The 27,266-nt window shown below is 46.4% G+C and overlaps 3 protein-coding genes across 3 annotated transcripts; all 3 read left to right on the top strand.

Moving 5' to 3' along the window:
- The first annotated feature begins 621 nt into the window (after window positions 1–621).
- srrm2 (serine/arginine repetitive matrix 2) lies at window positions 622–12,595 on the top strand. Its single transcript, XM_035398169.1, has 13 exons — window positions 622–789; window positions 2,078–2,331; window positions 2,946–3,041; window positions 3,612–3,803; window positions 4,366–4,455; window positions 4,581–4,646; window positions 5,095–5,208; window positions 5,718–5,856; window positions 6,308–8,844; window positions 8,983–9,753; window positions 9,914–9,991; window positions 10,085–10,195; window positions 11,885–12,595. Exons 2-13 carry the CDS (start codon window positions 2,084–2,086, stop codon window positions 11,934–11,936), a joined length of 4,494 nt encoding a protein of 1,497 aa, XP_035254060.1. The 5' UTR covers window positions 622–789; window positions 2,078–2,083; the 3' UTR covers window positions 11,937–12,595.
- A 768-nt stretch (window positions 12,596–13,363) lies between these two features.
- Window positions 13,364–18,557, top strand: thoc6 (THO complex 6). The gene is made up of 13 exons (XM_035398195.1): window positions 13,364–13,547; window positions 13,828–13,919; window positions 14,147–14,211; window positions 14,781–14,884; window positions 15,096–15,133; window positions 15,229–15,277; window positions 16,007–16,078; window positions 16,381–16,483; window positions 16,579–16,628; window positions 16,975–17,037; window positions 17,248–17,358; window positions 17,964–18,092; window positions 18,334–18,557. Exons 1-13 carry the CDS (start codon window positions 13,533–13,535, stop codon window positions 18,412–18,414), a joined length of 972 nt encoding a protein of 323 aa, XP_035254086.1. The 5' UTR covers window positions 13,364–13,532; the 3' UTR covers window positions 18,415–18,557.
- A 362-nt stretch (window positions 18,558–18,919) lies between these two features.
- si:dkey-16l2.16 (ras-related protein Rab-35) lies at window positions 18,920–26,819 on the top strand. Its single transcript, XM_035398208.1, has 7 exons — window positions 18,920–19,500; window positions 20,624–21,597; window positions 21,887–21,937; window positions 22,438–22,561; window positions 24,488–24,612; window positions 24,771–24,895; window positions 26,262–26,819. The coding sequence occupies exons 2-7, from the start codon at window positions 21,543–21,545 to the stop codon at window positions 26,409–26,411; spliced, it is 630 nt and encodes a 209-aa protein (XP_035254099.1). The 5' UTR covers window positions 18,920–19,500; window positions 20,624–21,542; the 3' UTR covers window positions 26,412–26,819.
- Window positions 26,820–27,266: the final 447 nt, after the last annotated feature.

Here is a 27,266-nt window from a genome sequence, read left to right as displayed (position 1 = left end):
TGGTGGTTGTTGTTGTTGACGTTGATGTTGCTGTATTGTTGTTGTTGTTCTTCTTCTTTGCATTTAAGGACAGATTGTAACCAACATTTAAGGTGCATACTGCCGCCTACTGCACCAAAGTGTGTAGTTCACTTAAATACATATTTATTTCCTCTTAAATTTTAAATACTTAATGACAGATTGTAACCAACACTTAAGGTGCATACTGTCGCCTACTGCACCGGAGTGTGTAGTTCACTTAAATACATATTTATTTCCTCTTAAATTATAATTTTTCTAACCCTGTGTCTCCAAGAACACCCCCCTTCATCCCGAATATCCCACCAAAATCCCATCCTCGTCCAAACTCTCTCGCTCTATTGTCAACCTTTCCATTTTTACATTATTCTTAATGAAATTCATATATGTTCAACATTTTATTTTATATTACATTCCTGACATACACCAACATTTTGTTTACCCATTAAAAGTGATGTTGCGTTTACGTAAGTTTGATAAGGTCGAAGGCGAAGATCTAATGGACCTGCAATCTGCGCAGCCCTTTTTTAGGTTTGTGGGAAGTGTAGTTTATGGGACTCATTTCTACACCGCGTGCCGCCTTTCATGACGCAGGACGTCATGATGCAAAATTCGATATGCGCAGTAACTAGCGTTGCGTTCAGGTTCTGTGTGTAGTCAGTATTTATACCTGTTGTGGCCATTTTCTCTGTCTTATTGAAGCGTTTGATACAAGAAGATTTTGGATAGATTTTTCTTTTCGTCGTCTCTCTGTGTTTTCGGACAACAGAGGTACGTAAACGTGTTAAGTACCTAGTTGGTACGTACATGGAAATAATGTTAGCTAGCCATAGTAGCGAGCAAGTGTAGCCAGTAGTGAGAACATGGGACAAGGATAATTGTAGTAAGGAGACCAGGTTAGGCAGCATTGTTTTAGTAGCATTATTAACTACCCTTATGTTCGTACAACTGGTTACAATTTAAGAGCGTATTTCGGCTTATTCCAGTGTGTTTCTGTAAGTTATCTTTCTGGTGGCCTTGCTGTCTGCACAAGCCTCAACAGACCATTTATTGTGTAAGCTCCAAGAGCAGACAGTCCATACGACAGTTAGCTAGCTAACGTTGGTCGAATAAGGCCAGGGCCTGGTAGCAGTTTATTGCTAGCTCAGCGTCGGTACACGCACTTAGTCATTGGCTGGGTAGGTAGCTACTTAGTGCGCTAAGATGGTTATCTTTATGTGTAAGTTGGTCAGCCACAGTTACATTTGATGTCGCTAGTTTCTGCGCGTCAGTTTTTTGTCTCAAACTTGGCTAGGTGTTTAGGAGGCCTGCTTTATCGTTAGCTAGTATGCTTAGCTGGCTAAAGCTAACGTATGTTAGGCAGTTAATATCTGCAATTGAAGTTATTTTAAAGTTAGCGGCTGGGTAGCTCACTGTAGCAACGCTACAAAGTGATTATCATCTGAGTTAACTAATATAGTGGTCCCTGTACTTAGTTTCGTATGAAACTGAGAAATTTGTAGGCTGAAATGGCTAATAAAGTTAGTCTACATGCGCCTTAGCTGTTAGCTTACGTGCTGCCTTGCCAGCTACAGGCGGCCTGTGCGTACAGTAACACCTGGAAACGCGGACATTAATAAGGTTATAGTCTTAAATGTTTGATTCTGTTGCTCTGAAGGTATTACATCAAGTAGTTGCTAATTTAGTGATTCTTCTTGGTGCACAGGTTATGAATTTGTTTGTGTTGAGGTATTTGCTTGTCACGAGACGTGATAATTGTTTGTCAGATTTGTCCCGCGATGTGCGTATTGCAAAATGTCTGTATCTACGAGAATCCGTTTTGATGGAGGACGTTTTACTTACTCATATTAAATTCGTAACGAGTGACCAGTTGCTAATTAGGCCATGTTTTATACCTTAAGTGGTGCTTATTGTGTTACATCTACAAGGAAAACCATGCGGAAGAATTAACTATGTCGGATTGTTCACCACGCAAGCCAGCTGTGTCTATGGAGTTGGGCTGGAACGCCACTACCCGGCCGATTTTTCAGCGCAGTTGCGTATGCGCCCTTTCTTTCAGAGTGAAATGTACAACGGCATTGGACTGACCACCCCTAGGGGCAGCGGGACCAACGGCTATGTCCAGCGCAACCTCTCCAGCGTGCGCGCCAAGCGAACCAGAGATGAGAGGGGGGACGAGCGGGATGAGAAGGACCGGGAGAGGCTGGAGAACCAGCTGAACCGCCAGCCTAACGCTGGCATCCTGGAGCACCAGCGGAAGAGGCAGCTGGAGGTCAAGTGTGCTGAGCTGCAAGACATGATGGAGGAGCAAGGGTAAGGGTGGTGTCCAGAGGGGTCGGCCATCGGGGCGTGCAGAGGGGCCTGTCCCGGGGTGTGGTTGGGGTCCAGAGTGGTTTAGTGCCGACCTCGTCAAATGCGTATTTGTTTTCGATTCAAATATTTTCTAGGCTTTACTGATCTTGTCTGGTGTGTTGGAACCAATGAAATACTCTCAGAAAGTGCAAACCCTGCCTTCTGGTCATATTAGCTGGCTCAGTTACACCAGGCAAGATCAATAGAGCACAGAAAAGTATTTGAATCCAAAACAAATACGTATTTGACCCAGGTCTGGTTTAAAGTGAGAACTGGAGGGTACATAAGGAATTCGAAAGGGGGATTAGAAATGGAGCACTTGAATTTGAACTTTACCAGGAGGGCTCATGCAGAGTTAGACATGTACAGTGCAGTCTTTTTAAATCTGTTCATACTGCAGTCTATTTAATGAGGCTGTTAAGGTGACGTAGCTTTGGTTCAGGGCAGTGCCCCCACCTGTAAATCGGTAGTGCTGCTTCAAGCTTACAAGCCCAGATTCCTACCCATTACGCTGCACTGCCACCTGGAAAAATGCATTTGGAAATGGAATAAGATTTATGTTTTATAACAACCAGGTACTCTGCGGAGGAAATTGCAGAGAAGGTGAACAGCTTCCGGCTCATGCTACAGGAGAAACAGGAACCCCCGGCCCCCATCTCTGACAGACCTACGTGAGTACCTCAGAACCACCCCCATACACGGCCCAAGGGCTCCGGTCCGAACCGCAATACTCCCCCACAGAGGGCCTAAAGGCTCCGGTCCGGACCATGAACCTCCCCCACAGAGGGCCTAAAGGCTCCGGTCCAGACTGCAATACTCCCCCACAGAGGGCCTAAAGGCTCCGGTCCGGACTGCAATACTCCCCCACAGAGGGCCTAAAGGCTCCGGTCCGAACCATGAACCTCCCCCACAGAGGGCCTAAAGGCTCCGGTCCGGACTGCAATACTCCCCCACAGAGGGCCTAAAGGCTCCGGTCCGAACCATGAACCTCCCCCACAGAGGGCCTAAAGGCTCCGGTCCGGACTGCAATACTCCCCCACAGAGGGCCTAAAGGCTCCGGTCCGAACCATGAACCTCCCCCACAGAGGGCCTAAAGGCTCCGGTCCGGACTGCAATACTCCCCCACAGAGGGCCCAAAGGCTCCGGTCCGGACTGCAATACTCCCCCACAGAGGGCCTAAAGGCTCCGGTCCGGACTGTGTGGTGACCATGAACGGTCTGTAACCTGTGAACCTTGCGCAGGGTGACAGAGACTCACGCCCTGGCGGCGGCCAACCAGCAGAAGAACGACCGCCTGAGGGAGGCATTCGGCATCGCCACGGACTATGTGGACGGCTCGTCCTTCCACCCCGAGCGCAAGGAGAGGGAGAAGGAGAAGAGGGAGCAGGAGAGGCTGGAGAGGGAGCGACAGCAGCAGGAGCAGCAGAAATACGTGTGAGTACAGGAGCAGAGAGAGGGCCAGCCGCTCTATCAGTGACTTTGTGCTCTACCATAGAGCGTCCAGTCAGTCCGCTCTATCAGTGACTGTGATCTCCCGTAGAGCGTCCAGTCAGTCCGCTCTATCAGTGACTGTGATCTCATGCTGAGAGTCCAGGCAGTCCGCTCTGTCAGTGACTGTGTGATCTACAATAGAGCGCCCAGCCAGTCCGCTTTACCAGAGACTGTGTGATCTCCCATAGAGCGTCTAGTCAGGCTGCTCTATCAGTGACTGTGTGATGTCATGTAGAGCGCCCAGTCAGTCCACTGTATCAGTGACTGTGATCTCGCATAGAGTGTCCAGTCAGGCTGCTCTATCAGTGACTGTGTGATCTCATGTAGAGCGTCCAGTCAGTCCGCTGTATCAGTGACTGTGATCTTGCATTGGGCATCCAGTCAGTCTGCTGTATCACCGTGTGGGAACTGCATGATCTCGCATGGATTGATATTTATTCAGTGACTGTAGACATGATTCTGGGGCTGAAAGCCAAACGTTTTTCTCCTTTCTCTTCCTTTACAGGCTAGTGGAGGATTCTGAGGACTCCACCTCCCCCTCTCCTCGCAAGCAGAGTCGGAAGAAAAAGAGGAAGAAAAACAAGAAGAGGGAAAGGTGAGTAGCAGAGGAGGGAGGGAAGAACTGAGTAAAGGAGGCAGTAGGATGGGCGGGTATAGAGGGATGGGCTGTTGGTGTTGGCCCATAGTGGAGTGGTCATTTTTTGCTTGTTTCCATCTTAGTTCCGAGAGCCCCTCCCCTTCCCCTCCACGGGAAAAGAAGAAATCTGGAAAGAAGAAGAAAAAAAGGTGAGTGCATGGTACAGGTGGTGTTTGTCTTGCACACACTGAACACAGAAGCTTATCCTACTGTGAACCTTTTACTTAATAAATTTTGTTTATAATCTGGAGCTTTTGATTAAGATTGAAATTGAGTCTCTGGTATTTAATAAATTTGACTTTTTTTTTCCCTGTGCTGTCCCCCTGTCTGAATAAAGCAAAAAAAACAGGGTGTTTTTTTTTTTTGCATTAGCATCTGGGTTTGCGTTAGCCGCTGGGTTTGTGTTAGCCGCTGGGTTTGCGTTAGCCGCTGGGTTTGCGTTAGCCGCTGGGTTTGCGTTAGCCGCTGGGTTTGCGTTAGCCGCTGGGTTTGCTTTAGCCCGTGGGTTTGCGTTAGCATCTGGGTTTGCGTTAGCATCTGCAGTAGCTCAGGGTCAGTCGACATGTACTCACCCCAGAGCCTCTCAATCTCCCCCAGCTCATCGGAGGATAGACCGAAGGAGAAAGGGAAGAGGAAGAGGAGTGAAAACGAGTCCCCCACCCCGCGCAAACAGCAGCGCCGCCGCAGTGTGTCCTCCGGCTCGGGGCAAAGGTGCGTGGAGTGTTTAGGCCCGTGTGTGTGTTCCTGTGCGTTTCTGTGTGTGAAAGTGGGACTTTTTAGGCCAGTTCAGTGTGGAACTGCGTAGCTACAGTTGAGGCCAAAAGTTTACATGCACCTTGGCTAAAGACATTCAAACTCAGTCTCTCACAACTCCACATATTAAATGTTACCATACATTTCCTGTTAATTAGGATATATACTTTACTTCCATAAGAGGTCAGTTCTAAATAATAGCTAAGAGACAGATTTATTTCAGCTTTTATGTACTATATCAGATTTTCAGTGGGTCAGAAGTTTACATACACTTTGTTAGTATTTGGTGGCATTGCCTTTATTTGCTATGCTCAAATGTGCAGTAATGGATTGAGGTTATAAGTAACTTTGGTTGGAAAGTTTTGAAATGTTTTATTCAGCACTTTGATCACTGCCGTCGTTTAACTTAAACACAACTTCCTATGCGGGATCTCCCATCTTACGTTGTCCACCCTCTATGTTTTCAGCCAATCGCCCGCCCCGCTGAGAGAGATGCGGCAGAACCAGCCAGTCAGGAGGGTGGATGAGGGGCGGAGGGGGCGGTCCCCTGCCAGGAGGGGGCGGGACAGTGAGGGGAAAAGCCCTGGGCGGTCGGGCGTTCGAGAGGTGAGGCTCTCTTCCTGTTTCGCGTTTGTGGCAGTCCCCCGGCACTTCTGTTAACGGCCAGACCGTGCGACTGAGTTTGCTTTGCATGTGAAACGAAAGCCTGTGGGAAAGGGGGCCTTGCAATAGTAGGGCCTCATAAAACCTGTTCATTTTTCCAAATTCCCTTTTATTTTTTCCCTTTTTTATCTGGATTCATTGTACAGATATGTTTTTTTTAATTTTTTTTATTTTTTATTTTTTTACTGATTTTACCTATTTTTTGCCATCAGTAAGTGTGTGTCTGATATGGGAACGTGACAAGAGTAAGAAAAAAAACCACGTAAACACTATCTTCCATAACAATGATTCACATTGTAGAAATTTTTGCAGGACCTGATACATTCATTTCTTATAAATAACGAACTGTTTGTGCTCATAGCCTGTGTATCTGTTTCTGTATCTGTTCCCTCAGAGGTCTCCCAGACAGGTCAGCAGTCCCGAACGAGGGAGAAGAGTAGAGAAGGAACGAGAGAAAGAGAGGGAGGAGAAGCAGCAGCGGAGGAGGCATGACTCCTCAAGCTCCTCTTCCTCCTCCTCCCCCAAGAGGGAGAAAGCCAGACGTCCGAGGAGCCGGGAGCAGGAACGGGAGAGGGAGCCGCCTCGGGAAAGAGACCAACAGAGGAGGAGAGAGAGGGAGGAGTCCCCCAGACAGAGCGACAGAGGGAGAGAGAGGGAGGACTCCCCCAGACAGAGCGACAGAGGGAGAGAGAGGGAGGACTCCCCCAGACAGAGCGACAGGGGGAGAGAGAGGGAGGAGTCCCCCAGACTGAGCAACAGAGGGAGAGAGAGGGAGGAGTCCCCCAAACTGAGCAACAGAGGGAGAGAGAGGGAGCGAGAGCGAGCGAAAAGGCAGCAGAGGCGATCTTCTGGTTCGTCGTCTTCCGCTTCTCCCTCCCCCATCGCCAATGGCCGAGAAAGAGAGCGGGAGCGCGAGAGGGAACTGGAGAGAGACAGGGTGAAGGAGAAAGAGAGGGAGAGAGAGAAAGCCAGGGAAAGGGACAGAGAGAGGGAGAGGGAGAAAGAGAAGGAACGGGACAGAGAAAGAGAGATGGAGATGGAGAAAGAGAGGGAACGGGAGAGGGAGAAAGAGAGAGAACGGGAGAGGGAGAAAGAGAAGGAACGGGAGAGGGAGAAAGAGCGGCAACGGGAGAGGGAGAAAGAGAGGGAACGGGAGAAGGAGAGGGAAAGTGCCCGGGAGAGAGAGACGGAGAGGGAGAAACGGGAAAAGGAGAGGAACAAAGAGCGGGAGAGGGAGCAGGCGAAGGACGGCGCCGACGAGAGGAGAGAGCGGGAGCCCGACAGGCCGACGCGCAGGGACGCCGCGAAGGAGAGGAAAGAGGGGGAGGTGAGAACGGAGAGGGAGGAGAAGGAGCAGGGGAGGAGCAAGAAGGAGAAGAAACGGAGCGCTAAGTCCAGCAGCAGCAGCAGCAGCAGCAGCAGCAGCAGCGCCAGCAGCAGTGACAGCGACAGCTCCTCCTCTTCTTCCTCTTCGGATTCGTCCACCTCCTCTTCCTCCTCCTCCTCTTCGTCTTCCTCGTCCGACGGAGGAGGGAAGGAACAGAGGAAGAAAAAGGCCGGCGCGGAGAACCAGAACGCTGAAAAAATGGGCGGGTCCCCGCCCCGGTCCCGCCCTCGAGCTTCGCCCCCGAGGAACGGCGGGAGGGAGCGGGAGGAAGGGAGGGAGAGCAGGAATGGCTCGGACGGGCGCGGCGAGGAGAGGGGAGCGTCCAGGGGACCGCAGAGGCAGTCGCCCGCGGGCCCGGCCCTGGCGGCCCCGCCCGGAGCCGGAGAGGGGGACCGCGGGAGAGGGGGGCGGAGCCGCGGCGCCGAGAGATACTCCCCCACTCAGGAGGAGAGCTCCTCCCCCTCCCCTGCGAGGGAAAGGGAGGCGGGAAGACCGGGCGACCTCGCCCAAAACCCGCCGGCGGACGAGGGGAGGGGCCGGAGGGAGAGGGAGCGGCGCTCCCTGACGGAGCGGCAGCGGGACTCCTCCTCCCCTCCTCGGGGCAGCGAGGGGCCGAGCCGCGAGCCCAGAGCTCACGGGAGAGGCAGGCAGAGCGGCCAGCCGCCGGAGAGCCGCCCCGAGAAGCAGCCGGCCAGAGACGGCGGGGGGGCGGAGCGGTACTCGCCCACGGAGAGAGAGAGCGCCAGCCCGGCCGGTTCACCCGGGCCGGGGGGCACGGAGCGGTACTCTCCCACCGAGGCCGAGAGGGATGGGGAGCAGGAGGAGGAGAAGAGGAAGGCTGTGTCACCCCCCGCCCTTCAGGAAAGGGCCGGAAGCACCAGGACCTCTTCCCAAAACAGCACTAAGCGAGGGAGGGGGTCCGAGGCGGACGCTTCCCCTGAAAAAGAGAGGGAGACCTCACCCCCGCCTTCGAGGGAGAGGGCGCGCTCGTCCCCTTCCCCCAGGACGGGGGAGAGGGGGCGGGACCGCAGCCCCCCTCGCCCGGCACAGAGAGACAAGGAGGCCCCGGCCCGCCGCGGCTCGTCCTCTCCCTCCTCCTCCCCCCCCCCTCGCCGCACCCCGCCCCTTCAGTACCAGGACCCGCCCCGCCCCCGCCGCCGCTCGCCCCTCTCCCCCAGCCCCAGGCAGCCTGGCCGAAGGCCTGGCCACGCCCGCTCTCCGGCCCGACACCCCTTGCGCGCCGACAGGGACAGGGACCGCGACCTCGGCCGAGATAGGAGGTACTCTCCGGTGTCCCGGAGGAATAGGGACCGGTCCAGGGATCGGGAGAGGGACCGGTCCAGGGATCGGGAGGGGGACCGGTCCAGGGACCGGAGGGCTAGGTCCAGGGATCGTCAGAGGGACCGGTCCAGGGATCGAGAGAGGGACCGGACCAGGGATCGAGAAGGGGCCCGGTCGAGAGACTGGGAGAGGGACCGGTCCAGAGAGAGGAGACCAAGGAGAAGTCGGTCAAGGAGTCCAAGGAGGCGGAGCCCCATTTATAGGTAACGTTCAAGTTGATTTTGTTTTTGAGCTCCTGGGGAAAATTATAGTGTCTGAAAACCTTTTTGTGAGATATGATGTATAGTTGTCCAGCTCATAGGGTCTCCATTAACAGCCTTTTCTGTGTCTCTGTTGCTCAGGCCACGACGTTCTCCCTCTCCCATCAGGAGGAGGAGAAGCAGCCGCTCCTTGTCCAGGGAACGCGAGCGGGAACGCGAGCGGGAACGAGAGAGGAACAGAGAGCGAGAGCGAGAGAAGGAGAGAGAGAGGGAAAGGGAGAAGGAAAGAGAGGAGAGAAGAGTTAAGACTCCGCCCAAAGATGCCCCTGCTCGCTCTCCCTCTTCCTCCTCCTCCAGCTCCTCTTCTAGTTCATCGTCCTCTTCGTCTTCTGACTCCGGCGAGGAAGGGGCGGAGGAGCCCAGGAAGGATGTGACTGACAGAGGGACGGAGGCGGAGGCTGAGAAGGGGAGCAGGCCGGAAAGGGAAGACGGGCCGCGAGGAGACGACGGAGAAATGGCGAAAAGGGGATCCCTTTCGCCCGCTTCTTCACCCGGGCTGAGAGTTCCCCAGGAACAATCCGGCCAATCAGAACCCAGGTCTCAGGCCAAGGAACCGAGCGTCGACCGATCGGCGGGCTCCAGATCCCCTGCTGTGAGGGAAGCGGAGCCCGGGGAGTCGCCGAGAGCGAAGCCGACCGGCCCGCCGGTGTCCAGCGCCTCCGAGCGCAGCCCCGGCCAGCAGAGTCCGCCCGAGAAGCCGCAGAACGGGCGCCCGGACGGGGAGGAGCCGGCGAAGCCCGATCGGAAGAAGAGCAGCAGCAGCTCCGGCTCTTCGTCGTCGTCCTCTTCCTCGTCGTCCTCGTCATCTTCTTCCTCTGATAGTTCTGGTTCTGATTCGGAGGAGGAGAAAGAGTGAGTTTCCTCACAAGGACCTTTGACCTCATACGCTGCATACGTTTGTTTTTGTTGGTTGCATCTTTTTTGCCAGCTCATAAATTCTCAGTTTCTGTATGTTTGCTTGTGCAGTGGGGTGTTGTTGAGCTCTTCTGTTTCCCTGTGGTGTCTCCCTCAGGAAGAAGGCTGCAGCCGCGGGGCAGTCCTCTTCGTCCTCATCCTCCAGTGAAAGTGAAAAGGACGATGGGAAGAAAAGGTAAAATCGACGGGCTTTATCGTGTGTTTTGGGTCGAAAGCAGACCACTTGGCTCCCATAGAAATTTAAGGCTGCACTTTTTCTTACTCGCAGCCCACCCCGCCGTCCAAGGGTACCGGCAGATTCGCTGAGAGACTCCCGTTCCCTCAGCTACTCTCCTCCTCTGAGGCGAAGGCGACCGGCACCGTCCCCACCTGCGCACAGGTGAGTGGCAAAATGGCGGGAAAATGCAACCGAGTTGCTCTGGGTCAGACCTGTGCACCACTTACTGCGTAACCTGCAGGTGTTTCTTACCCTCTGAGGTGTTTGGGACGGTGACCACGGGCTCTGAACACACTAGCCTGTCTTGTTTTCCTGTTAAGTATATTTTGCTTGCACTTAATATTTCATAAATGACATGCTTTAGGCTTTCTGATAACATAATCTTGCCTGGTTTGCAAATCCTTTGTCATGTTGTAATCATGAGTTCCAAAACAGTGAAGTTGCTAGAACCATTTTTTTACTTACTTTTTTGTTATGCGGCGCAGTAGCCTACTTTCTGTTATAGCCTGCCAACGTCTACAGATGAGAAATTAAGATTGAGGATTATTTTGTGTGCTCTTCTGTTCTTTTCTTGCTTTAGCATTAAGTCTGTTTTATAAAATATTAAGCATTCGTGCTGGGACAGCATATTACGTACCGGAACATTCAAACGATTTAATTCGGTTGCTGAATATTTTCATCCGGATTTTCTTTGTTAGCCCGTTATAATTGACTCAAAACACTTGACACATTTATGTGAGGTATGCGGTAGTTCTGCGTAATTTACGTTGGGGATACAGTAAAAGCAAACTGGAAAAAAACACCTTCCGCACTTTTTGTCAGGGTAAAATAACAGGTTAATTCTAGTAATCGTCCCTTTAGCTTTTTCAGACTGCCACAATTTTACTCTGTGATTCTGCAATTCCACAAAAAGACCAGGAAGACTAGACATATGGACTCTAATTTATGGTGCATGGTTCGCATCTGCAGGGCACGCTTCAAGTATTTAGCTGCTCCGCTAACAGTAACTTTAAAAGATGAAAGCAAACGGTGGCTGTACCGCTGCAATATTAATTTAAATTTTCACGCAAGTCCGAGTTTTCATTCTATTTATTCTTGTCATTTTGCGATTGTGTGGAAATGACGATGAGAGTCAAATGAATCAATTCAACAGCCGAAAATGTTTACGACGTGCGCATGTTTTCTGCTATAAATGTTACCAGTAATTTGTGGAATGTGAATGCATTCTGTCGCCTCGGATGTCAAAACATGAAAGTGAATGTTCACATAAAAACATAATGAATGTGTTTGAGAGGATTATAAAAGTTACAGTCTGTATATTGGTCTGTTATATCCTGCTTGTTGCATAACAACGGTCCAAGTCGAACCACCAACGAGAGTTTAGCTTGACAACGGTAAAATAATACGTCCAAACGGCCGCGGAAAAATATTTCAATTTCAGGTGATTAAGTCGATAAAAATCAATAAATACTAAAGTAACCATATATATAGTCATTATTGGTCACCAGTTGTATAAGTGGAATAAACCCTTCGGGCTGTCCTGTTATTGGAAAATAACGTACTTCGGTGGCAGTATGGAGTTACAGAAGAAATCATAGGACAGATGGACCGACGATGACGTCCCTTTTATCACACGTCAGCAGACTAATTTGCCTAATCTTCGCGGGACTTTAGACCGCGGTGGAAACGCAGACAACAGTGGGCTGAAGGAACCTTTCAGTTCCTTGAAAAGTAGTTCCTGGGTACTTTGGGGGGGGGGACACGCGGCTGAAGTGTGCTTCAGAAGCCTTCCTGCTGTGGCTCTTTCCAGCAGACGCTGTGAGCTGATCCCGGCTTTTCTCCCCTCTTTAGGAGCAGCAGGAAGTCACAGAGCCGATCTCCTACCCGAAAACGAAGGAAATGATCTTGTTGGGGCCTCCCCGGGAGAGTCTCCTCGACGCTTCGGCTTGGTCACTCCGTGCTGAACGGGGGCCCAGCTTGGACGGAAACATCTGGAACTCAGGAGGAGATCGGTGGCAGCAGCAGCAGCGCATTAAATGAAGGACACTGATTTATGCGAGGGGGGAGCATGATGAATCGCCTGATTTTTGTTGAACAAGTAAAGAGGATCTTGTACAAAAGGAACAATAGACCCAAAAACCCTGTTTGTAATTCAAGTTTTTTTTAAGGGGTAGATCAATTTTATTTTAATTGTGGTAAGAAAAATGCTAAATAAAAATGGAACACGGAGAGGAAGGGAGCCATGAATATACGAGACCTGTTGCAGTGTCACTGTACCTACCAGTGAATTCATATACAACTGTACAAACCATACAAGTAAAAAAGTGAAATACGTGGACGTACTACACTGAAGAAAATTCACACTGTACCTTCGCTCTTTTTACCTCCAGCTCTGTTTAAAAAAAAAAAAATTAAAAAAAAAGGCTTCTGTACTTTGTGTATCACTGTAATGAGGGGGTGCAGTTGCAGGTGTCTGTGAGTGGAAGTTTTGAGTCCTGTTTTTTTTCCCCGCTTTGAGAAAAGATTAAATAAAAAAAATGCAATAGTTGCTTTCTCCCTCTTTGTACGTGCCTAAGGAATGTATATTGCAAAGTTCATAGTTTCTATACCATCATCTTCAATGTTCTTTTGGTCCTGTTTGCAAGTGAGTACAGAACAGTGTGTTGGTAAACTTTGAAAAGTATCTTGTTCTGGATTAATTTTCCAGCACAGCAATGTGGCCATCTATTTATTCTGTCATGTTCTTTTTTTTCAGTCTGAAGTAAAGGTCTGACTAATTGTATTTTGGGGTTTTCACATTGCAGTTTTAAGTGGTCAAGTCAGTGGCTGATGTGCCATTTCAGTTGTTCAGCAGTTAATCCAGATCACAGATCTGTCACTTAGATCTATTTTTACCCTGCCTAGTCAATTCATTGCTTCACTTAAATGTGTATTGATATGCGGATATCGGTCTATTGTGAAAAATTTGTCTTCATTTAAAAAAAAAAAAAAAAAAATTTGTGGAAATAAAGGATTCATAAATATAAAACCAACCCTAGGGGTATCAGGATTGATTAACAATTAGCGATCGTAATTTGAGGTTGCTTTTTACAAAATGGTGTTGAACTGGTGGTCATTAGCAAAAACAGGCATACAAGGAGGGTCTTTAAACCACGTAGGTGTATATTCCCAGGTAAATGTGTCTCTAGTCGTTTGATATACATTCTTAGAAACATCAGTGAACGTTTGTAAATGCAAGACATGCATCCCATTTGCTCCTAGTGCTCTAAGCCTCTCCGAGTTGTTGGAGCAGTTGGATATCCCCTTGCCCCTCCTCCTCAAGTTTGAAGGGGACGATATTCTGACGTCATATTCAGGCGTCCTTGTTTGAATCGGGTAGTGCTCTCAAAGCCGTCTGGAAAAGCGGAATTTAATGCACAATTGGTTATCTATAAACAACCAAGCACATTGAATAAAATAACATCGGAAGAATTATTATTCCGTGGAGAGAGAAGGAAATATGGGTCCAGTTGAAGTAAGCTTGATTGTCAATGGGAGCGTTTGAATTGGAATGGTGTAGTAGCTGGATGTTCTTATTCCGATCGACTTACAGCATGAGGTTGTGTGTGTAAATAGTACGCTAGGAAAGTATTTAAGACCAGTTTATATTTCAATATAACGTTATGTATACGTTGCTTAAAATTCTGGTTCGCCAGTGGTATATATCCCGTCTATGTGGTTGCTGTTTCATCGTGTATGTGCCTCTTTTTGCTTGCAGGAATCAATCAGTAATCTTTTCCCTGTGTGTATTCTAGCTTCTTCACATGTCCGTATTCTCCCAGAGCTTCTCTCACTGCGGCCGTTTCTTAGCTGCAGGGAACAATTATGGGGAGATCGCTGTGTTCAGGTGAGCTTGGTGCGGTAAGCAAACGGCACTGCCACACCATCACCAAAACGGGTGTTATTTTATTTCTGGTTTCAAAATCCTGAAGTGGTCGCATTCTATAACTAGAGGATCCGTTTCTTTAAAAAAAAAAAAAAAAAAGCAACTTTAGCATATGGAGCGCGTGTGTATGGGTGTTGGGAAATATGTTTTCATTGACGCTTTTTCTGATCATTTGTTTTCTCCGGCAGTCTGTCCTCCGCTCTCAGTCCAGAGGCCACCAAAATCAGTCAGAAACCCATCTTAACCTTCACTGGTCAGTCTCAACCTCACACATACATTTGTATGATGAATACGGTACATACAACTGTTAACTGAAATTTCTGATTGCATATTTTTTCCTGCTGTGACAACTTTTATGTCTATATGGTACACATACTGTATGTTGAAAAGCACCATTTTACTGATTTGTGTGAATATAATTCAATAATTCAGCAGCTTGTATGTCAGCCTGTAGCCGATACTGAGCTTAGATAAGTACCTAATCAGTTTTGTTTTGTAAAAACACAGTCATTAATTGATCTATTGAAAACCCTTGAAAATTTTGAATGTACCTACGGTTGATATTTTATGTATAGCCGGTCCTATGATAAACACATGTGGCTAAACTGAAATTAGGGTGGGGGGTCCGGAGGGGTCAGACTGTGATCATGGGAAACCTGTAGGTCAGAGTGGCGTGCCCGTGTGAGCGCAAACGCAGAGTTAGGTGGGAGTAGCGTAGTGACGTGGCCCTAGGGCTGCCTAATCGCTCACAGAGAACCTCATCTTCAGCACAGCGGTCAACCCGGCCACCCCTCACCCCTCAAAACTTTGTTTTTCTCTCAGCGCATGAAGCTCCTGTGTTCTCCCTCCTTTCCACTGACACCCACCTCCTGAGCGCGGGGAACGGAGAGATCAGCGCCTGGAGCTGGGCGGAACTGACCAAGAGGGTAAGAGAACGGGGCGGAGCTTGTCCTGCATTTGCTTTACTTCCTGGATGATGTCATTCATGCAGTCACTGGCCTCATGGATGTTTCATTCACAATAAAGACAGCACTAGTTGGGTCCAAGATATGTGCAGCTCAGACATTTTTCATTTTTTGAAAACCGCAGTGTTTAACAGCAGTTATTCTGTGTGTGTTTGTGCCTCTTTCCTACTAGAACACTAAATCTATTTGGACAAGGAGACCACAGTACAAGTGAGTCAGTTAACTCATTTTAAATGGAGTATCCTGTAAAACCCAGGTTCTGTGTGTGTGTGTGTTTTTAAACTTACTTTTGCTTCCTCTTTCAGATCGAGTCTAGAGATTCCGGAGATAAATGCTATGATCATTAATCCAAGAGTAAGTGAAACCGGCTCGTGTCAAAAAACACTTGGAACCTTAAGAATCTTAAGTGGTAAGATTCTTCAGGGCGATTCTTTGGGGGGGATGTTCCCTGGGTTGTCTGACCGTACAGAGTTCGTAACTGCTCCATAATGTGAATAACAGCATTTCACAGCCTCGGGTTAGCCTGTTACCGTGGGAGAAACCGGTCGTCTCACCCTAAAGGAGAAAGCGCAATCCAGGGCCGTAGATTACCTTCTCAACTACCGCGGCCCCACAGATCCAACCCAGACTGCACCCTTGCGTGCGACTCTTTCATCCGATGTCTCTGAGAGGCACAGTCGGATCATTTTTGCTTGTGTAGGCATAATGCTTATAACCAGCTGCCCGTGAGAGGAAGACGTATGTGGATCAGGTTATAAGTATCAGGGCAGCGGTTTGTCAGCAGGGTTGTTCCATTTGTAGACTTTCTGTTCGGTTTCTTTCAGTTACTTTCAGTTTCGGCGAGGTTACCTCGCAGAACAAAATGGAAACAAAGTGCACTGAAGGGAAATTTTGTAGTGAAGAAAGTACAGTTGGCATTGCTGTAAGAATTCAAAAAGAAAACATGAATAATTTAATTTGCACACACACTATGTAGCGCAGCTCCTGTAAGTAATAGTGACACAGACAGTGTCCTTCACAATGACGGGATCTGCTGCTGTTCTGTGACCATGTCAGAAATGCTGGCTATGCGCTGTCTTTCAGGACAACAGTCTGGTCGTAGGCGGGGGAGACAACAACGTCCACATCATGGACCTGGAGAGCGGAGTCTTCAAGGTGGATAACGATTCAGTGCTTTTATGAGTGGTGCCATGAGCTTTTCCTGACTTCTTAACCTGTAGTTCCATCTTCAGCTGGATCTTTGATTGTATAATTGGCCATGGTTGTTGACTGTTTACCACTGATTACTACAATTAGTGCTCACAGTGACCCCTTGAGGGTAAGGACTGAAGTGCAGGTTAAATGTTTCTCAGGCCACATGTTCAGGAAGAAATCATGGCTCTGTGGTATTTCACAACTGCATCTGCACTTGGAATCTTTCCTTGCACCCCCCCCCCCCCCCTTTTTGGTTTCGGTAGTCGGTGTTACAGGGCCATAGTGACTACATCCACTGCCTGAGCATCAGGGAGAGAGAGGGAGAGATCCTGTCTGGAGGAGAGGACGGAGCCGTCAGGATATGGGGTGAGAGGCATTTGCGTCATTCTTTACTTGTTTTTTTTAATGTGGGATACTTTATCATTTAATCAGGGTAAATCTGTCCATTCGTTTACCTCCAGACTCCAGGACCGGACAAACTGTGCACTGTATAGAGGTCTACAAGTACGAGGTAAGGGAGAAGGAGAGTGGCTATGTTTCTCTTGCCCTTTCAGGTGTGAGGTCACAGATGTGTCATTAGAATGTTGTTAACTGAACATTCTAATGCTGATGTAACAATCACTACTGGTAACTGAAAGCGATAAGAGTTCTAGAACACTGACTGAGAATTTTAAGGAAACATTCCAAATTCCAACATTCCAGTTCAAAGGGTTTAAGGGGTGCAATGATCCCATTTGTGAGCAGAAGGCTGCATGTTTCTCCATGTAGGATAAAGCTGATGTTGATGACAAGTAGAGCGATGACATTAATGAACTGCAGTGGCATTTCTTTTCCTCCTGTCCCCTGTGATGATGCAGGATTGTGCACGGCCCCAGTATGGAAAGTGGATCAGCTGTCTCGCTACTGATTCCGAGTGGATGGTAAGTGGCGGCGGAGTTTAGGTTTATCACGCAGCAATGAGAGCCGTTTGTTTTTCGGAAACAGGGAGCGGAATAGCAATGTGAAACAGAAGTGAAAGGCGACGGTGGTTTGTGGGAGAGGTGGAATTGCGCTCATGGTTTTGAGTGCAGTGGCAGTGTTTTCTATGCTATGCTGTCAGTGACTGATGCTCTCTTCCTGCTATTTTGCAGCTCTGCGGAGGCGGGCCGGCCCTGTCGCTATGGCACCTGCGCACCCTCTCGCCCACTTCCGTTTTCCCGCTTTCTGGCTGTCAGCGACAAGCAGCTTTCTACCAGGACCTGGTGAGCCCAGCACGTTCCTGTACTTCTTGTAGTTATTGGCAGTTCCTGCAGTTGCCGATAGTTTTTGTAGTATCTGTAGTTCCAGCAGTTATCTATTGGTGTTTTTTCTAGTTACCTGCAGTTCCTGTAGTTACTGGTTGTTTCTGTAGTTGGCCCTTCATTCATCCATATTCACAACAACCATAACAGAGTACTAGAGCACACTTTTTATTACCATCCTATCTGTATTTGTGAATAAACCTTTTGTCTATGGCTGGTTCAGATCAAAAAGTCATCGGCCCACAAGATGGTCTTGGAAAGTTTTCAGAATATTTTTTCAGTGTGAAGTACTGAATTTTAAACCATTTTCTGGAAGCTGAAGTTGTCTCCACGCTGCAGTGTATTAGATCTTGAGTCCAGAATCAAAAACAAAATGGGTCCATTTAACCAACTCAAAACTCAGTTATGGAAAGGTTGTTGATTTGATCAACCTTCATTTTGATGTAGACTGTTTATACTTAGCAACATATGTTTTTTTAAATACTTGTCCTCAACTTGTCTGCTTTTGCAGCTTTGCATTGTACTCTGTTTTGGGCTGTAATGGGTACTGTTCTGGTTCTCTGTAGATCTTGTCTGTTGGAGAGGGGAAAGTTGTGTCCCACTGTCTCATGGGTGGGGAGGTAAAGTCGCTAATTCCGTGCACACCGCCATCGCTCAACACGCTGGCTATCAACACCAACAGCACTGAGCACAGGGTGAGTTGCGCTGATCGCCGTCATAACTCCTATGTTAACGCAAAAAGCCAGCTATGATCTTTGCAAATGCTCGTGGCTGTTGACATGTGGTTATGAGCCTAAGCATATCACGGGTAATTCAAGTCAGCGTGACGACGGTTATGTCATCTGTATGCGATGAAATAAAATGGGAATATGCAGTAATGAAGTTGTGGGGAGTTGTGGATAGACTGTAATAGCTTCTCTAAAATTGTTGTTCCAGGTGCTGACAGCAGGGGGCAGCAGTGACCAGATAGACGTTTTCACAAACTTGTCTTACAGAGCATTTTCCCTTTCTTTCTGAAGGGCTACAACACAATCTCAACACACACACCCCTTCCTGACACTGTAGACAAATTCTCCCAGACGCTGTGGTAATTTATCATTTGAAAATAATCCAGGAACATATTTTTTATAATAAAGTACTTTTTCCCTCTTTTCTATGCATTCGTTCTTTTTGACTCCTGTGTTTAAAATCATATTTGCATATTACTGGATGAACTGAATTGCCACTAGAAAATGCCGCACTATGCCGTTTCGAAAACGCATAAATGCATAATGATTTCCCCATTGTTCATCGGGAGGGATTATGTTAAATTCTAAACATAATTCAAAGCATAATCTGAATCTGAAAAGCAATTATTTGTGTTCAGATGTTTTGGTCATGTATTAAAGACCGCATCGCTATAATCTTTAAAGTCTTGATCAGTAAATCAGACCACATTTGGAGCGGTCATCTAGAGTAGAAAAAACGAGTTACTAACTTGGATTAAGTGGATTTACTGAGGGCTTTCAGATGACAATACGCTGCTAGCAAGCACAAGTACCGTTCTTGTTTTTCTACGGAAAAGACTCGATACCAGCTGTAATAGGGAAAGAGGAACAGGGAGTGAAAGGCGAATGGAGGGAGGGATCAGAAGAGAGAGAGACACATGATTATCCAAAGCAAGTGACTCGATTTTCAGGTGTGGCCTAAGGCGGCGGTCCCGCACCCTCCGGCAGCCCAAAGACCACGAACTTTCCTGATCAACTTCCCCGGGAGCCGTCTGGACCGGTCAAGCGATGCTAATGTGAGACAGACTGTCGAAGTAGTTTTCCATTTAGACGACCGTTTTATTGAGCGCCTCACAGCAGGGCGTTTAAAAATTACTGTTTCTCCAACGTGGAAAGTACACGGAATGGATAAAGAAAACTATTGTTAGCTAGTTGGCTAACGTTAGATTGCTAAATATGAACTATCCTTAGCCGAGGCTAGCCAATTTGGCTATCCTTGCTTTGTAAGCTATTGAAAACAGACAGACGGATTGCTCGTAGTTGTTAAACTATCCTAGCTATCGAAGTTAACTAAACTGTCAGAACCTCGCCAAACCGAAGTGAATCTTACTTTATGGTAAGTTATTAGTTATTTACTATCATTTTGCTATTTGTATGATTTGGAGTATATCATTCCATGCTAAATTTACAGATGACAACTATAACCAGGTTGGGCTAGAATAAAAGCGCAAAGACATTTTTACAGAACCAGTAAAACAGTATTAAAGTAACTAGGGAATATAAGTATAATTCGCTTACTTGACCACGGAGCTGCCGTGACTCATCTGCCTTGCTAATTGTGCAAGCCAGTTTGTAACGTTCGCTCCGCTACGCAAGCTTGACAGTTAGCCTTGGCTAACTGTTCTGTTAATGAGTTCTTTCCAGCTCATTAATAATATCATTAGCCGTTTCTGATTACTGTTGCTAAACGTCGCTGTTTAGCGCCAGTACTGGTTACCTACTTGTAGCATGTTTCACATGCGGATGGGCAACCTAGCTACGTCACTGTCAGTTTACAGCATAGGTTAGTAACTAGTAGCTAATATAATAGCTACATAAATATATTTTCGAATTTCCTCGTACACCTCGCAGTGTTAGCTGTGTGTTGTGTGTAAATATACCAATTGTAACAGTTGCTTGTTTCTTCAACAGCGTAAATTACATTGGCTAGTCGATGTTCAGGAACTAGCAAAGTCGGGATCCTTTCCTGTTTTTGTGGAAACTCCTGGTACAATTCGCTCTATGGTCTGTAGTTGCAGTGCCTCTGGATTAGACAAGGTCCAGTCAGGCGTGTATTTGCTTGTATCGTCTGCCTAATTTACACAACAGTAAATGCTGTACTAAATCACGGCAGCGCTTCCACAGAACGGTCAGCATTTGTAACCTTTCCCCCTTTTACATTCTATATTATCAGTCTTCAGGTGTGGTTTATATGTCATCGTTAAAAAGGGAAGCAAATGAAGAACCTGTTTGATGCGTAGTCAAATTTAGTGGCACAACTTTTGTGGAGAGACCGTGAGAAAGAGAGGTATAAGCAGAAGTCTTGCTTACAAGTGGTAAATACTATATACAGAAGTATCTTACTGACCAGTCATAAAGCAACTTTGAAGGAGAGTTATTAATAAGGAACTGTTTGGTTAAACGGTGCCTCTTTCCTGTCATACTTTGTGAGCTGTAACCATGTTGTTTTCTTATTTCAGGTTCAGGCTGAGATGAGGGAACCACCTGGACAGAGGTGTGGACGACCAAAGTAAGGGACAAATAAACTAAGAAAGAGAGAGTGAGCAAAACCAGTCAATGCCAAGGACGTACACAGAGAAGACAACATCAGATTGAGAGGTTTCTCAAATTAAAGAAAAAAAACATCTGAATTTTGGACAACAGATTGACAGACATCTGTTCAGTTCAGGGGAAAATCAGAAAATATTATTTCACCATTATTCTGTGTTTATGTTTAAGATTACGGTGTACAGTTGGGCGAGAGCAATCGAAACACCTGTTGTTGATGGGATTCACCTCCTACAGGTATCATAAGATATTCAAGCGCATATATTTCCCACACTTAAATACACTTAAATATTCCGAATTGTTTTCTCAAGTGTCCTGCAAGTTAATAACAGCACTAAATTGCCCTTGGCAATTCAGTCGCAGTAAACAGACACTGAGTAGACTGGTTGGAAACTCATTTTGGGAAAATGATACTAACGCTAAATAAACTGGTGGACGTGCAACTGGAATAAAGGTGAGTTGTGTGAAAAGCACCTTCCTGGGATTTCTGCACTGGAGCAGGTGGGGCTGGCCTACACTCCACATACTGTTGAACAGAAAGTGAAATTTAATGACAAGGATACGCTTAATCAGCAACTGAAACCGCACGTCAAGATAAACAGGCAACGGGAGGTTAAACATGAAGCAGGTGCCGTGAGGAAAACGGAATATTGGGAGAACGCTGGACGTGCCGCTATTTACTGGACTGCGGGGGCAATGAAATATCCCGTTGCTCTGAACTGGAAATTAAACCTTCTAAACTGGAAATAAAGGACCACAACAACCTGGGAGAGCCAAGCCCTGGAATTGCCTGCTACCATTAAACAGGTTTTGACTGGAATACATAAGGAAATGGCGGGAAAAGACTACAACCATCTCTTCAAACTGCTCATCATTGGAGACTCAAGTCAGTGAAATTTTAAAACCTCTTCATATAACTTTTGTCAGCTTCCGTGAACCGAAAAGATTAAAACCGTAGTTACTGTCGGTTCCTTTGCATGTCTGATTTATTTATTAATTTGAGTGATGCAATTTCAGCAGAGTTTTGGGTCATCATTGGTAACTGAACTGAGCACACCAGTAAATTGTTTAGCTAATAGGCTTCAGCTGCTGAATTGGTAGCGCAAGGCCTGGCAGTAACCTCAGGACCTGCAGTGTTTGATAGCTGGCTGACGTCAGCTGTTCATTTTTCACAGATGTGGGGAAAAGCAGTCTGCTGCTTCGATTCGCTGACAATTCTTTTTCAGGTGAGTTTTGCCTGTACTGTACCCTTCTACATCTTGCAGGCAATCATATGGCGGTGGTTATAATGATAATTCATCGTTTCTGTCGTGTAGTGAAATGTCTTGATTTGATACACGTTCTTTATCTGGAGTCACTCAAAGCATCCAGTGATGCATGTGCAGAGTACGTGTGGTCCTGAGTGTGTGTGGAGGTTCTCTATTGGGAATGATGCTATACTTCTGTGGCCTTTTTCACTTAAAATGCTGTTGGGGGAAGAAGGAGGAGGTGCAGAAGTGTGTGCGGGGGAGGGGGAGTTACAGAATCTGTCAATACGTCAGGCTGCATTGCATTCACTTAGCAAACATTCTTATCCAAAGCTGATTGTGGGCAAAAGTGGAGAATGTCAGTATTAAACTAAGCGACACAAAAGTGTGATATCATTCAACTGTAAAGTCAGTCAAAATATCGCTATACTGTGCGTGGTTTGGTTTACGTTTTTTCGTGCCCATGATGTTTTCAACAGGCAGCTACATCACGACGATCGGAGTGGACTTTAAGATTCGCACGGTGGACATCGAGGGGGAGAGGGTCAAGCTGCAGATCTGGGACACCGCGGGGCAGGAGAGATTCAGAACCATCACCTCCACGTAATTTTTTGTGCAAATAAAACACCACACAATTGCCACTGACAACAGAGGACATGCTCAGGAGTGTCTGTGTTGGTTACTTTTGCTTTAGCACTGGAGAGAGGGTAGGAACTGTGACCATATGTTTACCAAAATGGGTGTGAGAAGTTGGCTGCATCCTGGTAGGAAGTATAATAGGGAGGGTTTCTGTGTCTCTCATATTATCCCATAAGGTACAGACAGAGAACATGTACAGTGCCCTGAAAAGTATTTGCTCCAATCCTGATTTCCTCTGTTATTGCATATTTGTAACACTGAATGGTTTCAGATCTTTAGACAAAATGTAATATTAGACAAAGGGAACCTGAGTAAGCACAAAACATCTTTTTAAATTATTATTTTATTTATTTAATGAAAAAAGTTATCAAACACCCATATCAAAGTAATTTCCCCCTTACACCTAATAACCTTGTCTTTCACATTGCTGTGGAGGAATTTTAGCCCACTCTTCTTTGCAGAACTGCTTTAGTTCAGAGAAATTGGTAGGCTTTTGAGCATGAACTGCTAATTTCTGGTCCTGCAAAAGCATTCCTATTGGGTTACGATTTTGATTAGGCTATTCCAAAACTTTAGTTTTGTTTCTTTTCAGCCATTCAGGTGGACTTGCTTTTGTGTTTTGGATCATTGTCTTGCTGCTTAACCCCATTACGCTTCAGCTTCGGTTCATGGACAATTTTTCTGGTACAGAGCAGAATTAATGGTTCCTTCAATAATGGCAAGTCTTCCAGGTCCTGAGGCAGCAGAGCGTCTCCACACCTTCACACTACCACCCCCATATTTGACTGTTGGCATGGTGTCCTTGCAATGAAATGCTGCATTTTCTTTACGCCTGATATAATGGACCTGTGCTGTCCAAATAATTCCACTTTTGACTAATCTGCCCATAGAACATCCCAAAAGGCACGGGGATCATCCAGGTGCTTTTTTGCAAATGTGAGACAAGCATTGATGTCTCTCTTGATTAGCAGTGGTTTTCACCTGGCTAATCTCCCATGAATTATATTTTTGTCTAGGCTCTTTTTTATTGTGGAGTCATGACCACTGGATATAGCTGAGGCTAGAGAGACCTGCAGTTCTTTAGATGTTCTTATGGGATCTTTAGGGACATTTTGCTGGGTGAGTTGTCACAGTGTACTTGGAGAAATTTTGGCAGGCTGGCCTTTCCTGGGAAGATTCACCACTGTTCCAAGTGTTTTCCATTTGGAGATAAGGCTCTCATATTAGTTTTTTGAGAAATTGCCTTGTAACCCTTCTCATATATTTCAAAAACATTTTTCTCATCCCTTTTGAAATTTCCTTTGGTCGTGGCATAGTGTGCTTGTAGAAACTAGGCGATCACTACTTCACTGTGATGGCAAGGTTTAGATTCAACAGCGCTGGCTGCAATCAAACCTGGCTGAGTCCAGTCAGCTAAACCTAATTATCAATTAAATTTGGGAAATTGTTTATTGTGTTTTGTGTTTACTCAGGTTCCATTTGTCTAACATGACATTTTTTCTAAAGATCTGAAACCATTCAGTGTGACAAATATACAATAGATGAGATCAGGAAGGGAGAAAATACTTTTTCATGGCACTGTAATAACAGTCTGGATTTAAGAAAACTGGCAATAGAGAAAAACATGACACCAGTGTGGAAATGAAAATTGTGTGGTACCGTTGGTTATCCAGTTCACCTAAATTCTAACAAGCACCATTAGGTAGAGTTTATGTGATTGTTAATCATTCATTTTTCTGAGCTGTGTACAAACTGGCATACACTCTGGTTAAAGAGTAACCCATAACCAGACTAATCACCATTAATCTATATGACTTGTGTTAATACACATAACCAATGTTTGATCTCTCTCTCTCTCTCTCTCTCTCTCTCTCTCCCTCTCTCCCTCAGGTATTACAGGAACACCCACGGTGTAATTATTGTATATGACGTCACAAATCAAGAATCATTCATAAATGTCAAGAGATGGCTGAATGAAATTTCCCAGAACTGTGACAACGTGTGTAAGATTCTAGGTGCGTATTCTCTTCCAGGCCTGTATACATGACCACATCCACAGATGGTGAACGGTCTGAGTTTAGCGATGTTTGAGTTTCTCTCTCAAATGGCTGAAAATACTGAAATAATGAGCAAGGGTCACTGAACCTTTCTTCGCTACCATGTTTTTTTGAAGTTGGCAACAAGAACGACGACCCCTCTAAAAAGCAGGTGGACACCCAGGATGCTCAGCGTTTTGGGGAATCAGTGGGCGTTAGAGTCTTTGAAACAAGTGCCAAGGAAAACATCAATGTGGAAGAGGTGAGTCAGACAGCATTCATATGTGTCACGTTCATATTGTGTTCACACCAGGCAGGAGAAGAAGGTGAAAGAATTAGATCCTGTTAAAAGGGGATTGTAAGTGTATGATGTAATTACTGTCTGACCCAGGCTGACAAGGAGTGAGTGTATCAATGCAGAGCTGAGAGAACATGCTTTTCTGAAGACATTTTATTGTGTACACGTGGAACCACATCACAGCCTGCACTGCTGAATATTAATTAACTCAGTAGAACCATAGAGGTATAAACCCTTTAGGAATAGGGATTGTTCGGGACTCTGAAATGCGGTAACTTTGAAGGTGAATTCAAAACACACCAGATTTAATTTGAATAATTTATCGGAATGGTTCCTTGTATTTAGCCTTTTTTTTTTAATGGGCTCTGTTTTCGTAGCTATAAATCATTTCACATTTCATTGTCAATGACCAATGATCAAAAAAGCCATAAGTGGCCATAATAACTCTTCCTCTTTGTCAGCTTTCTGAAACATGCAGCATATTAAGACAGCCCAATACAGTAGTAGCCTGTCTATAGTTGAGATCTATTAGCAAACAAATGCTACCTGTCTTGAATTCTCAAAAGTGAAGATATAAAAAAAAACTTTAGATACGTCATGAAGAATGTTTGTTTGAGACGCTGAAATCTACTGACCAAGTGAAGACGAGAGCGAGGCAGAAGGATGCATGTACTGGACCGTGATTTTAAAGCAAAATGAGAATGATTCCAGCTTCATTATAAAATAGACCGCTTCAGTGCGGGAACACTGAAAGGGCAGCTGCGGTCCCCTGATGAGCAGACGGGTTCTGGCCAGTAGCGAGTACCCAGCTCAGCCTAAACTGCTTCTGAATGCAGTCTTCATGAGTAAAAGCATCCCGTCGCTGTGTCAAGCAACGTTTTAAAAGGCGTTTCATTGTAAACAAGGTGTCATTCTTTTAGTTTCATTGTCTCACTCCCTCAAGAACTTGCTTTCCGACTCGCAAGTTTTAGATAAGTCCGACCTGCAGTCATCGAGAGAGTTGTTTAAAAAAAAAAATTGTATTCTAGAAAGTGTATTCTAGTTTAATGCAAATTTAGTTTGGGATGGGTGTTAATAACAAAGAGACTATATTGTGTAATTAGGAGCTGGAATATGGAATAATTGGTTAAGCCACTCCTAGGTTCACACCCTGTTCCATCGACCTGTAAGGTTCTTCTGCATACATTAATGTTATGATTTAAATGTGCGTTATTTTTGCAACACTTCCAGCACACACGCACGCACTCACCTACACGCCAGGTGTTCTTCATGTTGTGTCTGCGGTTCACATTCTCCTGGTCCTCCTCCTCCTCCTCCTCCTCCTCCTCAGATGTTCATGTCCTTCACCCATATGGTCCTGCGGGCGAAGAAGGTGAGCCAGAGCCGCGCCGAGCGGGAGCGGGAGCGGGAGAAGGACACCGTGCACATCAACTCGCACCGCGACCGCGAGCGGAGGAAGAGGGGGAAGAAGTGCTGCTGAAGGAGGCCGCCAGTGTCCCATTCACACTGACTCCATTCAGTCCCACATTAACCCTAACATTGCACTGAGACGGTGAAGGAGGGGAGGAGAGGGGAGGGGAGGGGGGCAGAACCACTGTTATGTGCCGAATTTATTTTTTATTTTTATCCTTGTTGTTGTTGTGGTTGTTTTAAGAAATTTCATTCCTTTTACTGTTGAAAGGGAAAGGATGGGGATGGGCAGCGTGTTCTCATCCTTACGCTTGTGTGCGCTGAGAGCTTTATCGATTAAAAACATGAACTAGGAAGGACTAACGCGTTTGAATGGTTTAACCATGACATTTCACCAGTGTGTGAAATGTTTATTTTATGTTAATAAAGAAAATGCAATAGCAGAAACAAATAAAAATAAACAATAACGGCAATAAAACTGGAAGCGTGGGTTTTCCTTATTTTTCATCTGGAGTCTTGTATTGCATTATTATTTCTGCTGTTAAGAAGGGTTCCATGTGATGTCCTTACAAGCTGCATGCATACATGGATACTTCGATCTGGCCCTCGAGCAAATCCGGCCCTGGTTTTCATTTCTCCCAGGCAATTAACTGAACAATTAGTGCTACTGATTGATCAGACTCTTCACACCACACACAGAACACTAGAGGATATATTTTTCCAAACCACTGAAGAAAAAAAAAAGTTTCTGCGCATGTTGAGATCACTTTCACGTGAAGTTGGACCCCCCTTTGCTGCTGTAACAGCCTCCACTCTTCTGGGAAGGCTTTCCAGTAGATTTTTGAACATGGCTGTGGGGATTCGCTTCCATTCAGCTACAAGAGCGTCAGTGAGGTTGGAAACTGATGTTGGGCATAAGGCCTGG

Source organism: Anguilla anguilla, chromosome 17 (genome assembly GCF_013347855.1).
Source record: "Anguilla anguilla isolate fAngAng1 chromosome 17, fAngAng1.pri, whole genome shotgun sequence".
Lineage (NCBI taxonomy): Eukaryota > Metazoa > Chordata > Actinopteri > Anguilliformes > Anguillidae > Anguilla > Anguilla anguilla.
Note: the sequence above shows the minus strand (reverse complement) of the source record. Positions and strands in the feature narration are given on the sequence as shown.

Bases quoted from the DNA above. Each gene is read 5' to 3' on its own strand.
- thoc6 (XM_035398195.1), top strand. The intron at 14,885-15,095 runs GTAAGAGAACGG...CTTTCCTACTAG, and splicing joins GGGCGGAACTGACCAAGAGG to AACACTAAATCTATTTGGAC. The intron at 16,484-16,578 runs GTGAGAGGCATT...GTTTACCTCCAG, and splicing joins CGGAGCCGTCAGGATATGGG to ACTCCAGGACCGGACAAACT.
- srrm2 (XM_035398169.1), top strand. From the start codon at position 2,084: ATGTACAACGGCATTGGACTGACCACCCCTAGGGGCAGCGGGACCAAC. The intron at 3,804-4,365 runs GTGAGTACAGGA...CTTCCTTTACAG, and splicing joins CAGGAGCAGCAGAAATACGT to GCTAGTGGAGGATTCTGAGG. The intron at 4,647-5,094 runs GTGAGTGCATGG...AATCTCCCCCAG, and splicing joins GGAAAGAAGAAGAAAAAAAG to CTCATCGGAGGATAGACCGA.
- si:dkey-16l2.16 (XM_035398208.1), top strand. From the start codon at position 21,543: ATGGCGGGAAAAGACTACAACCATCTCTTCAAACTGCTCATCATTGGA. The intron at 21,598-21,886 runs GTCAGTGAAATT...CATTTTTCACAG, and splicing joins GCTCATCATTGGAGACTCAA to ATGTGGGGAAAAGCAGTCTG. The intron at 24,613-24,770 runs GTGCGTATTCTC...GTTTTTTTGAAG, and splicing joins CAACGTGTGTAAGATTCTAG to TTGGCAACAAGAACGACGAC.